The sequence below is a fragment of the Moschus berezovskii genome, chromosome 19 (genome assembly GCF_049115385.1).
Source record: "Moschus berezovskii isolate FMDL1 chromosome 19, NW_MosBer_1.0, whole genome shotgun sequence".
NCBI lineage: Eukaryota > Metazoa > Chordata > Mammalia > Artiodactyla > Moschidae > Moschus > Moschus berezovskii.
Window position 1 is genome coordinate 57,213,081 of NC_142478.1, and position 14,099 is coordinate 57,227,179.

Consider the following 14,099-nt stretch of genomic DNA (forward strand, 5'->3'; position numbering starts at 1 on the left):
AACCAGGGAACCTTGACAAGTCACCCGTCCAACCCCACACACAGCGAGGAAACTACATAATAAAGAGAACTCCACAAACTGCCAGAAGAGGGAAAGGCCACCCCAAGCAAAGCAATATAAGCAAGATGAAGAGGCAGAGAAATACCCAGCAAATAAAGGAACAAGATAAATGCTCACCAACACAAACAAAAGAGGAAGATATAGGGAATCTACCTGATAAAGAATTTCGAATTTTGGTGGTGAAAATGATTCAAAATCTTGAAAGCAAAATGGAGTTACAGATAAATAACCTGGAGAAAAGGATTGAGAAGATGGAAGAAAGGTTTAATAAGGACTTAGAGGAAATAAAAAAGAGTCAATAAACAATGAATAATGCAATAGATGAGATCAGAAACACTCTGGAGGGAACAAACAGTAGAATAACAGAGGCAGAAGACAGGATAAGTGAGCTAGAAGACAGAATTGTAGAAATAAATGAAACAGAGGAAAAAAGAAAAACAAATTAAAAGAAATGAGGACAATATTAGAGACCTCTGGGACAATGTTAAATGCTCCAACATTCGAATCATAGGAGTCCCAGAAGAAGAAGACAAAAAGAAAGACCATGAGAGAATACTTGAGGAGATAATAGTTGAAAACTTCCCTAAAATGGGGAAAGAAATAATCACCCAAGTCCAAGAAACCCAGAGAGTCCCCAACAGGATAAACCCAAGGTGAAATACTCCAAGACACATATTAATCAAATTAACAGAGATCAAATACAAAGAACAAATATTAAAAGCAGCAAGGGAAAAGCAGCAAATAACACACAAGGGGATTCTCATAAGGATAACAGCTGATCTTTCAACAGAAACTCTTCAGGCCAGGAGGGAATGGCAAGACATACTTAAAGTGATGAAAGAAAATAACCTACAGCCCAGATTACTGTACCCAGCAAGGATCTCATTCAAATATGAAGGAGAAATCAAAAGCTGAGGGAAATCAGCATCACCAAACCAGCTCTCCAACAAATGCTAAAGGATCTTCTCTAGACAGGAAACACAGAAAGGGTGTATAAACTCGAACCCAAAGCAATAAAGAAAATGGCTACGGGATCGTACTTATCAATAATTACCTTAAACATAAATGGATTGAATGCCCCAACCAAAAGACAAAGGCTGGCTGAATGGATACAAAAACAAGACCCCCATATATGTTGTCTACAAGAGACCCACCTCAAAACGAGGGACACATACAGACTGAAAGTGAAGGGCTGGAAAAAGATATTCCATGCAAATAGAGACCAAAAGAAAGCAGGAGTAGCAATACTCATATCAGATAAAATAGACTTTAAAACAAAGGCTGTGAAAAGAGACAAAGAAGGAAACTACATAATGATCAAAGGATCAATCCAAGAAGAAGATATAACAATTATAAATATTTATGCACCCAATATAGGAGCACCGCAATATACAATTACTAACAAGTATGAAAGGGGAAATTAACAACAATGCAATAATAGTAGGAGATTTTAATACCCCACTTACATCTATGGATAGATCAACTAAACAGAAAATTAACAAGGAAACACAAACTTTAAATGATACAATAGACCAGTTAGACCTAATAGATCTCTATAGGACATTTCACCCCAAAACAATGAATTTCACCTTTTTCTCAAGCGCACACGGAACCTTTTCCAGGATAGATCACATCCTGGGCCATAAATCTAGCCTTGGTAAATTCAAAAATTGAAATCATTCCAAGCATCATTTCTGACCACAATGCAGTAAGATTAGATCTCAATTACAGGAGAAAAACTATTAAAAATGCCAACATATGGAGACTGAACAACACGCTGCTGAATAATGAACAAATCATAGAAGAAATCAAAAGAGAAATCAAAATATGCATAGAAATGAATGAAAATGAAAACACAACAACCCAAAACCTCTGGGACACTGTAAAAGCAGTGCTAAGGGGGAAATTCATAGCAATACAGGCACACCTCAAGAAACAAGAAAAAAGTCAACTAAATAACCTAACTCTACATCTAAAGCAACTAGAAAAGGAAGAAATGAAGAACCCCAGGGTCAGTAGAAGGAAAGAAATTGTAAAAATTAGGGCAGAGATAAATGCAAAAGAAACAAAAGAGACCATAGCAAAAATCAACAAAGCCAAAAGCTGGTTCTTTGAGAAGGTAAATAAAATTGACAAACCACTAGCCAGACTCATCAAGAAACAAAGGGAGAAGAACCAAATCAATAAAATTAGAAATGAAAATGGAGAGATCACAACTGACAACACAGAAATACAAAGGATTATTAGAGAATACTATCAGCAATTATATGGCAATAAAATGAATAACCTGGAAGAAATGGACAAATTCCTAGAAAAGCACAACTTTCCAAAACTGAACCAGGAAGAAATAGAAAATCTGAACAGACCCATCACAAGCATGGAACTAGAGGCTGTAATCAGAAATCTTCCAGCAAACAAAAGCCCAGGTCCGGACAGCTTCACAGCTGAATTCTACCAAAAATTTAGAGAAGACCTAACACCTATTCCACTCAAACTCTTCCAGAAAATTGCTGAGGAAGGGAAACTTTCAAACTCATTCTATGAGGCCACCATCACCCTAATCCCAAAACCTGGTAAAGACCCCACAAAAAAAGAATACTACAGGTCAATATCACTGATGAACATAGATGCAAAAATCCTTAACAAAATTCTAGCAATCAGAATCCAACAACACATTAAGAAGATCATGCATCATGACCAAGTGGGCTTTATCCCAGGAATGCAAGGATTCTTCAATATCCGCAAATCAATCAACGTAATACACCACATTAACAAACTGAAAAATAAAAATCATGTGATTATCTCAATAGATGCAGAGAAAGCCTTCGACAAAATTCAACATCCATTTATGATAAAAACCCTCCAGAAAGTGGGAATAGAAGGGACATATCTCAACATAATAAAAGCTATATATGACAAACCCACAGCAAAGATTATCCTCAACGGTGAAAAACTGAAAGCATTTCCCCTAAAGTCAGGAACAAGACAAGGGTGCCCACTCTCACCACTACTATTCAACATAGTTCTGGAAGTTTTGGCTACAGCAATCAGAGCAGAAAAAGACATAAAAGGAATACAAATTGGAAAAGAAGAAGTAAAACTTTCACTGTTTGCTGATGACATGATCCTCTACACAGAAAACCCTAAAGACTCTACCAGAAAACTACTAGAGCTAATCAATGATTACAGTAAAGTGGCAGGATATAAAATCAACACACAGAAATCCCTTGCATTCCTATACACTAATAGTGAGAAAATAGAAAGAGAAATTAAGGAAACTATTCCATTCACTGTTGCAAAGAAAAGAATTAAATACTTAGGAATATATCTACCTAAGGAAACAAAAGACTTGTACATAGAAAACTATAAAACACTAGTGAAAGTAATCAAAGAGGACACTAATAGATGGAGAAATATACCGTGTTGGTGGGTTGGAAGAATAAATATTTTAAAAATGAGTATACTACCCAAAGTAATTTATACATTCAATGCAATCCTTATCAAGCTACCAATGATATTTTTCACAGAACTAGAACAAATAATCCCACAATATGTATGGAAATACAAAAAAACCTCGAATAGCCAAAGCAATCTTGAGGAAGAAGAATGGAACTGGGGGAATTAAACTGCTGGACTTCAGGCTCTACCACAAAGCCACAGTCATCAAGACAGTATGGTACTGGCATAAAGACAGATATATAGATCAATGGAAGAAAATAGAAAGCCCAGAGATAAATCCACGCACCTATGGACACCTTATCTTTGACAAAGAAGGCAAGAATATAAAATGGAGAAAAGACAGTCCCTTTAAAAGTGGTGCTGGGAAAACTGGTCAGCCACTTGTAAAAGAATGAAACTAGGACACTTCCTAACACCATACACCAAAATAAACTCAAAATGGATTAGACAGCTAATTGTAACACCAGAAACTATAAAACTCCTAGAGGAGAACGTAGGCAAAACACTCTCCGACATAAATCACAGCAGGATCCTCCAAGACCCACCTCCCAGAATATTGGAAAGAAAAGTAAAAATAAACAAATGGGACCTAATTAAAATCAACAGCTTCTGCACAGCAAAGGAAACTATAAGTAAGGCGAAAAGACAGCCTTCAGAATGGGAGAAAATAATAGCAAATGAAGCAACTGATAAAGGATTAATCTCCAAAATATACAAGCAGCTCCTGCAGCTCAATTCCAGAAAAATAAATGACCCAATCAAAAAATGGGCCAAAGAACTAAACAGACTTTTCTCCAAAGAAGACATAAAGATGACTAACAAACACATGAAAAAATGCTCAACATCCCTCATAATCAGAGAAATGCAAATCAAAACCACAATGAGATACCATTTCACACCAGTCAGAATGGCTGCTATCCAAAAGTCTACATGCAGTAAATGCTGGGGAGGGTGTGGAGAGAAGGGAACCCTCTTACACTGTTGGTGGGAATGCAAACTAGTACAGCCACTATGGAGAACAGTGTGGAGATTCCTCAAAAAACTGGAAATAGAACTGCCATATGATCCAGCAATTGCACTCCTGGGCATACACACCGAGGAAACCAGAATTGAAAGAGACACATGTACTCCAATGTTCATTACAGCACTGTTTATAATAGCCAGGACATGGAAGCAACCTAGATGTCCATCTGCAGACGAATGGATAAGCTTTGGTACATATACACAATGGAGTATTACTCAGCCATTAAAAACAATGCATTTGAATCAGTTCTAATGAGGTGGATGAAACTGGAGCCTATTATACAGAGTGAAGTAAGCCAGAAAGAAAAACACCAATACAGTATACTAATGCATATATATGGAATTTAGAAAGATGCAAATGATAACCCTGTATACGAGACAGCAAAAGAGACACAGATGTATAGAACAGTCTTTGGGACTCTGTGGGAGAGGGTGAGGGTGGGATGATTTGGGAGAATGGAATTGAAACATGTATGTTGTCATATGTGAAACAAATCACCAGTTCAGGGTCGACGCATGTTACAGGACGCTCGGGGCTGGTGTGCAGGGATGACCCAGAGGGAGGATAAAAGGAGGAGGGAGGTGGGAGGGGGGTTCAGGAGGGGGAACTCATGTACACCCGGGGTGGATTCATGTCAATGTATGGCAAAACCAACCAATATAATATTGTAAAATAATTAGCCTCCAATAAAAAATAAATAAAAAGAAAATATAAAAAAATAAAATAAATTATAAACAGTGGAGAAGCATTTTATGTGGAGGTTATCTTGTAAAGTCAGCACTTAAGGTAAAAATTGTGTCTTATTAAAGTTGCCTATGGTAAATCCTTGAATTGTCACTGCTACTGCTGCTGCGTCACTTCAGTCGTGTCCAACTCTGTGTGACCCCATGGACTGCAGCCCACCAGGCTCCTCTGTCCATGGGATTCTCTAGGCAAGGGTATTGGAGTGGGTTGCCATGCCCTACTCCAGGGGATCTTCCCAACTCAGGGATCAAACCTGGATCTCCTGCATTTCAGGCAGATTCTTTACCGCTGAGCCACCAGGTAAGACCCTAAATTGTCCACAAAGCATAGCAAACAGATCTTCCACCTCTGCATGAGTTCATCAGAGCCAATTTTCCTTTCAGCTCTGGAATAAGCTGCTGTTTTTCCAGTTTTGCTCTAGGTGAAGGTGAAGGAGTTGGCTTGTTTTAGGGGACGTTTTGGGTGGAAAACATTCACAGGTAGAGTGGCAAGATGCTCACTCTTATGAGAAGCATGTGGGAACAGAGACTGACGGAACCCTATCACGAGCTTAGTCCCGGGCACCCAATTGTTGAATCACTGCACTGTTTAAACTGTGTTAAAAAGGTGTATAGAACAGTCTTTTGGACTCTGTGGGAGAAGGCGAGGGTGGGATGATCTGAGAGAATAGCATTGAAACATGTATATTATCACATGTGAAACAGATCGCCAGTCCAAGTTCGATGCATGAGACAGGGTGCTCAGGGCTGGTGCACTGGGATGACCAAGAGGGATGGGATGGGGAGGGAAGTGGGAGGGAGGATCAGGATGGGGAACACATGTACACCCGGGGCTGATTCATGTGAATGCATGGCAAAACCACCACAATATTATAAAGTAGTTAGCCTCCAATTAAAATAAATAAATTAAAAAAATAAATAAATTATGCTCTCTCTCTTCATGCTCCTGTGGATCATGTACAGCTGAATTGAAGGAATTAAATGCTCTTAAGATAAAATTCCACCATATGAAAGAAAAATATTTATCATTGTAAGGTGTTCTCATAATAATCTGTTCTTATATATACAATGATCTGCTTTTAAGCCATTGTGCGCTAGACCCAAGAATACCGGGAAACCACATCACAGTGTAGAACTGTGACATGTGATCTATGTATTGACTCAAAAGGGAGCATTTGCTAACTATGTTCTTCATTATCTGTTCAGTAATATCTGGTCTAAGTAATATGTTTTATTTTATAATTTTAATATACATGCTTATTATTTATTGAATAGTAAACATATGACTCAAATAATGATAATCCTGGTAATATTATTAAGAAGAAGAACTAACACTTTGGCCTGGCCATATGTTGAGTATTTTTCACAGCCGTTTTACATTTTATTAATTCTTTTAATTCTCACAACCATTATCCCCATTTTACTGATGAGGAATCAAGGCTTAAAAAAGTGAAGGATTTTTGAATTCACAATTCCAGATCTCAAATCCAAGCTTGGGCATGGTTACTTTAAAAGTCAAAGGAGAGAGAGTTTGTGAAAGTACCTATTATATTCAAAAAGATTATTTTTAAAAGAGCTATCATTTGTGAAGCTCTTACCCTACACTGGGGCTTCCCTGGTGGCTCAGAGGTTAAAGCGTCTGCCTCCAATGCAGGAGACCTGGGTTTGATCCCTGGGTCGGGAAGATCCCCTGGAGAAGTAAATGGTAACCCACTCTAGTATTCTTGCCTGGAGAATCCCATGGATGGAGAAGCCTGGTAGACTACAGTCCACGGGGTTGCAAAGAGTTGGACAGGACTGAGCGACTTCACTTCACTTCTTCACTTACCCTACACTAGGCAACAATAGGGGCGTGTCAGGCCTTTTCTTATGTGATTATCACAACAGTGCTATGCACAGATGCAGAAACTGAGGCTCTGAGAGGTTAAGTGACTCAGTCAAGGAAACTTAGCCAGGCTTATGAAATAAGTTGCTTTAACCTTTAACTGATAAACTACACTGTCTCCCTAATAGATTCAGGTTATCATCATCACCACCATCATCACAGAGTGCAAGGGGCCTTTAGCCATTAGGGAATTATGAGTCAAAAATCACAATGAAGACTTCACTGGTGGCGCGGTGGATAAGAATCTGCCTGCCAATGCAGGGGACATGGTTCAGTCACTAGTCTGGGAAGATTCCACATGCCGCAGAGCAACGAAGTCAATGGGCCACAACTACTGAGCCCACGAGCTACAACTGCTGAAGCCCATGAGCTTATGCTCTGCAACAATAGAAGTCAGTGCAGTAAGAAAGCCTGCATGCAGCAATGGAGACCCATCACAACCAAAAATAAAAATATTTTAAAAAATCACAATGAGTTAATCACTCACTAGGATGCCTATACTCCAAAAGACAGACAATATCAAGTAATGATGAGGATGTGGGGAAAATGGAACATACATTGTCGGTAGGAATATGAAATGGTGCAGCCGCTGTGAAAAACAACTGGATAGTTTCTCAAAAGGTTAAAAATAGAGTTTACTGAAGGATCCACCAATTCCATTTATAGGTACATACCCAAGAAAACTGAAGACATGTTCATACACAAACATTCATAGCAGCACCATTCATCATAGCCTAAAACTGGAGACAACCCAGATTTCTACCCCACAGTGGTATATCCATATAATGAAGTATTACTCAGCCAAAAAAAAGGAGTGCAGTAGAGATACATGTTCCAGCATGGATGAACCTTGAAAACACAATGCTAAGTAGAAGAAGCCAGACACAGAGGACCACATATTGCATGATTCCATTTATATGAAATACCCAGAATAGACAGATCCATGGAGACTGAAAATACAACAGTGGGTGCCTAGAGCTGAGGGAAATAGGTGGATGAAAGTGATGGTTAAGGGATGTGGGAGAGGTTTTTTGGAAGTGATGAACATATTCTGAAATTGATTATGGTGATGGTTGCACAACTCTGACTATACTAAGAACTACTGAATTATACACTTTAAATGAGTGACTTGTTTGGGATGTGAATTATACCTCAATGCTGCTGCTAAGTCGCTTCAGTCATGTCCGACTCCATGCGACCCCATAGACGGCAGCCCACCAGGTTCCCCCATCCCTGGGATTCTCCAGGCAAGAACACCGGAGTGGATTGCCATTGCTTTCTCCGATAGGATGTTTTAAAAAAAAAAAAAATCAAAGAAAGTCTTCTTGACACCTGGGAGGGCCTAAAGTGAATTTACAGGTCTGATCCTATTCTTCCCTGAAGTGGTGATGACTCACATAGATGCCAGCCTTATACCAGGCGCACCCTGAATCCTTGATTCCTCCGCTGGAATCCAGGGTGTTGCCCTGAATTTTCCCACCTTCCCCGGGCATGCCCTGGCTCAGCTTGCCCTAGCAGGCCTGGGTTAGAACCCAAGGTGTCACACTCCTTTCCCGTGGCTTCCTCTTGCAGCCGACTAGCACTGCTTCCTCCTGACTGCTGCTTCCTCCCTCAACTCCCACTCCTCCCCAGCTGGCTGTCAGCCTCACATCTCAGATTTTAAAACCTCAAGGAATTCAGGATGTGCCCCAGAAGCTGAACCTTGAGGTTTTCTGTGCTGCCAACCACTGCAGAGCCTTAGGGTCATCCCCACACCCCACTTACCCAATGTAAGAAAAGAGCACCACGTGGAAGAACCATTTAATGGTGCCATAAGGCTTGCTTTGGATCCGGGTGATTTTGTCTGTCTCATACTGGAAAACATCATTCCAGCTGCAGCAGGCTGTCATGGTGAGAGGCTCGCTCTCCACTCAGGGCTGGACCAGGGCTCAACCCTCCACAGCAGGCCCGCCAAGACGAGGAGAGTGAAATGTCCGGATTCTTAGCAGAAGGCTTTAAGTTTGAGTTCCTCCAATGACGGCAGAGAGGGGGCGGGTCCTGGCAATTGCCCCAGAAGTGTCAGGGAATAAACAAGTGAAGCCAAGTGCTACAGATGTCCACGCCCCAGCCAGCCTCCCCCAGATGCCTGCACAAAGATGGTGTTCAAAGGAAGGGCATTTTAAGAATTCTGCCTTGTTCCCTTTTTCCTTTCACTATTTTTTTGGTTCATTTCAGCTGGGGTAAAGGGACAGCCCTTTAAATGTCAGAAGACCCAGTGCTTCCACTGTGCTTTAGTAAAGAGCCCAGATTTTTCCATTGTCTCAAGGCCCACTCAGAGACAGATCAGTTCATGTCTGGAACACTTTATTCAGCCCCAGATGTATGTGAACACTGGATGAATGAAGGTCTCCCCATTCCTCCTTCCCTCACATCTTCACAACACTCTGTTCTGTTTTGCTGGGGGCTGGGTTTGGGAGAGGACTTTATTTCTAGGGGGAATATTTCCTGCCAACCCTCTAGATCCACTTTCCACCCTGCTCTATGCCCTGGGAGGTCAACCCATGACCTACCCAGTCAGCCTAAAAGAAACAAACCTGCCATCCAACAAAATTAGATTTATTAATCCATTCGATGAGGGCATGCACATCATCAATCAAAGGGATGGAGTTCTCATCAGATTCTGGGAAAGGTGGAGTTTAGATCAAATTTAAATGAAAGCATGTTTCCCAGGTGGCTCAGTAGTAAAGAATCTACCTGCCAATGCAGGAGCCACAGGGACTAATCCCTGGATTCGGTAAGATTCCCTGGAGAAGGGCATAGCAACCCACTCCAGTATTCTTGCCTGGAAAATCCCATGGACAGAGGAGCCTGGTGGGCTACAGCCCGTGGGGTTGCAAAGAGTTAGACATGACTGAGCAACTGAGCACGAGCATGCACAAGTTTTCACAGGCTCAGAGCAAAGCAGGTTTATATAAAATGGCCAACTTCAGATTTGGATTGCAAAATGGACCCAGGGCCCTGTTTCCTTGGAAGCAATAAAGCTAAGATAGATGTTGATTGTTGTTTCCAGAAACCCTTTATAGGAAGTTCTGCACCTGAGCTGCAAATCGAGACTGCCTTTCTGTATCAAGATGACTTAGGTTCTCCAGGCAAAACAGGAACTTTCATTCTTTTTTATTTTTTTAAATATTTATTTATTTGACTGTGTTGGGTCTCAGTTGCAGCAATGCAGGATCTTCATTGCATCATGGAGGATCTTTCACTGTGACACATGGACTCTAACTGTGCTGCATAGGCTCTAGCTCACTCGCTGCAGCACACAGGCTTAGTTGCCCCGAGGCATGTGGGATCTTAGTTCCCCAGCCAGGGATCCAACCCACGTCCCCTGCATTGCAAGGCGCATTCTTAACCTCTGGGCCATCAGTGAAATCCCAGGAATATTTCATTCTTACTGATATAATTTCAAATAGCAAAGTTTCTGATAGTCTGTGATGTTAGAGGATGACGTTTCTCAGTGAGTAACAAAGCAGCAGCCACTCACTCAAAGATGGGGAGTATTATTACCTTGTGCGTGCTAAGTCGCTTCATTGGACTGTAGCCCGCCAGGCTCCTCTGTCCATGGAATTCTCCAGGCAAGAATACTGGAGTGGGTTGCCATTTCCTTCTCCACTGTCACCTTGTAGTTATACAGAAATGCTGTTTCTTGTTCCCCTTGCAGTGGAATTTATCCATTTCTGCTCTTCCTGCCTGCTAAGTAGCCAGGCAGATTTTTACTTTTCCAATCTGAGCTGATTTTTACTTTCTCACCTGCTGTGTCAGGGACTCTCTTACCTCCCAGCTTCCAGTTCAGGAGGCAGGAGAACAGGAGGACAGTGAGATTAGATACGTGTTTTCTTGGCTTCTCTCCACCCAACTGCACATGGTAGGACTTCTGGGCACCACTCCCTCCTTACCCCTTCAGGCTCAGATTTGGTTGCCAGCCCCAGGGGGCTCACCATCCCTTACTGGTTTTTCTGAACTCTGCCCACACCTCTGTAAATGGTCCCATCATTACTTATCTTGCTGGAGTACACTACTGCTTTCCCGCCAGGACTCTGAATAATATAGTTATCTTCATCTGTGTGAAGAGGAGATCCACAGTAAAGCTTGACGGTTAGAGCACAGGTGCTGAGGGATGAGGGACTAATTGTCTAGCTTCTTTTTAAAATTAATAATTTTTTTAAATTTGGCTGCTCTTGGGCTTCCCTGATAACTCAGTTGGTAAAGAATCCTCCTGCAATGCAGGAGACCCCAGTTCGATCCCTGGGTTGGGAAGATCCCCCAGAGATGGGAAAGACTACACACTCCAGTATTCTGGCCTGGAGAATTCCATGGACTATATAGTCCACAGGGTCGCAAAGAGTCGGACACGACTGAGCAACTTTCATTTTCACTTTCTTCAGTCTTAGTTGTGGCATGTGGGATCTAATTCCCTGACCAGGGATCAAATCCAGGCCCTCTGCATTGGAAGTGTGGAGTCTTAGCCACTGGAACCTTGGACAGTGCTGTTTGTGCTATTCTTTCATTCATTCCCAAGAGTACCTGTCATAGTGATATAGTAGTGAATAGGCAGATAACCCAAATGTCCATCAACAGATGAAAGATTTTTTTTTTAGTATGGTTTTTACAATGGAATATTATTGAGCCATAAAAAGGAGTGAAGTCCTGATACATGCTACAACATGGATGAATCTTATAAATATTATGCTAAGTGAGAGAAGCCAGACACAGGTTACATATTGTATGATTCTATTTATAGGACATGTTCAGAACAGGCGAATCATTTCAGTATTGCCCTTGTCCACCACCCAAAGACATCTATTTTTTTTCTAGAGTTTCTGCTGAACTATTATGCTGATCCCTTGTGCTCTTCCCTGTCTGCTTCCTCAGCCCTCTGTCCACTATTTCCACACCACCGGCACTTCATGGATACTATTTTTTATAAACTTATCAATTCTCAGTTGCTAGATTTAGTGCATATATTGTATTTCTTATATTCCTTGACCTCTTAGACACATTCAATACTGTTGACCATGCTACTGCTTGGAGTAATTTCTTCCCTTGATTTCCACAACTCCCCTGGATCCCATTTTCTCCTAGTTTCTCATTTTTACCTCTCTGACTGTTTCCCTTATCTTCCTATGGCTCTCAATGTTCAGTCAGTCAGTCAGTTCAGTCGCTCAGTCGTGTCCGACTCTCCGCGACCCCATGAATCACAGCACGCCCTGGCTCTCAATGTTGGTTCCCGTGAATTATGTGTCAGCATTTTAATATTTCTATCAGTCAGGAAAGGACAGGTTATACTGTAATAGCAAGCAACCTCCCTAATCTCATGGTTTAAAACAATGCCAGTTTTTTTTTTCAATGACAGTTTATTTCTCATCCATACAGTGTCCATGGGGGGTCACCCAGAAGGTTTTGCTCATTGTAGTCACCCAGAGACTAAGACTAATTGAACAACCAGTACCTCGAACTCTTGAATGAGCATTTAAATGCTCGCTTGACCCCATCCAACTGCTGGGGAACCAGAAAATTCAGTCTTACTCTATATCCCTCATGTCCCCAGAAACAAGCAGAAATATTTAGTGAACAGTATTGATAACTTTTACATCTTCTCTCTGGAAAATTTAATTCACACGTATTGTTTTAAGAATCACCAAAAGCTAAAAAAAAAGGAGGAGGGAAGGGTGAGAGGAGCAAATGTTATTTGTTTAACTCTGAGATATATAGCTAGAAACATGTCCTCCTGCCTAACTGGGGGAGAGGCAGTGCAAATTAAAAATGTAGGTGTCCTTATTTAAAAATGAAGAATTTCAAGATGGCATCTGCAGGGCATCAATCCAAGCTCAGATCTGTTCTAAGCCTAGGTTCCTGTGTGACCGTACAGGTCTCATGTCCATGCAGTTAGCTGTATCTGAAGCAATGTATAAGATGGTCTCCAGGGAGAGAATTGGGTATTAGTCCTTATCAAGAGACTTACTTATTACTTTTCTGTGAATTTTTTTCCACCCCCTATATATGCATTCAGCTCAGTTCAGTTAAGTCGCTCAGTCGTGTCCAACTCTTTGCAACCCCATGAATCACAGCACACCAGGCCTCCCTGTCCATCACCAACTCCCGGAGTCTACTCAAACTCATGTCCATCGAGTCGGTGATGCCATCCAGCCATCTCATTCTCTGTCGTCCCCTTCTCCTCCCACCCCCAATCCTTCCCAACATCAGAGTCTTTTCCAGTGAGTCAGCTTGTCGCATGAGGTGGCCAAAGTATTGGAGTTTCAGCTTTAGCATCAGTCCTTCCAATGAACACCCAGGATTGATCTCCTTTAGAATGGACTGGTTGGATCTCCTTGCAGTCCTTACCAAAAAACAAACCAAAACACTGACAGATTTTAAAAAGTTGTATCTCTAGACCAAACCTGCCTTTGGAATTCCACATCTGTAGTCTATGAAACTCCAGATCCAAATATCCCACAGATCCTTCAAATCACAACTTCAAAATGGGATACTTTCCCATGAAATAATAGAGCAAATAAGGATTAATGAGAGTGGAGACAGTAGAGATGGGCTACAGTGGTCTGTTGCCTTGTGAAGTAGAGCTTAGGTCTTGAATGAAACGGAGGCTGGAGGGCTTGGGTGAATTTCTCTTAGTCAAGGGTGTTTGTGTGTGTTTCTGGTTACAAAATCAGAAAATCAAATGAGTTGCTTCATAAAAAAAGGAAGATTTTGTTGTTGCTGTTGTTGTTTCTAGGAAACACTGTTATCTCACAGAACTAAAATGCATAAAATGTGGCCCCAAATGGTGAGAACCCATCAGGAGAATAGGAAACAAAATGGTCCTTTTCTGAGGTTGCTCTTCCAATTTGTCTAAAGCTGTGATGTTCCCCCCTCTGCATTTCTCTCTTTCCACCCA

At 41.3% G+C, this 14,099-nt stretch overlaps 1 protein-coding gene across 1 annotated transcript in view; it reads right to left on the reverse strand.

Moving 5' to 3' along the window:
* The window catches only part of P2RX7 (purinergic receptor P2X 7), a 64,207-nt gene extending 55,067 nt beyond the window's left edge, over positions 1-9,140 (reverse strand). Inside the window, exon 1 of the mRNA XM_055405466.2 lies at positions 8,936-9,140. Coding sequence (XP_055261441.2) covers positions 8,936-9,060 — 125 coding nt within the window. The 5' untranslated portion in view covers positions 9,061-9,140. The remainder of the gene's footprint in view (positions 1-8,935) is intronic.
* Between the last annotated feature and the right edge of the window lie 4,959 nt (positions 9,141-14,099).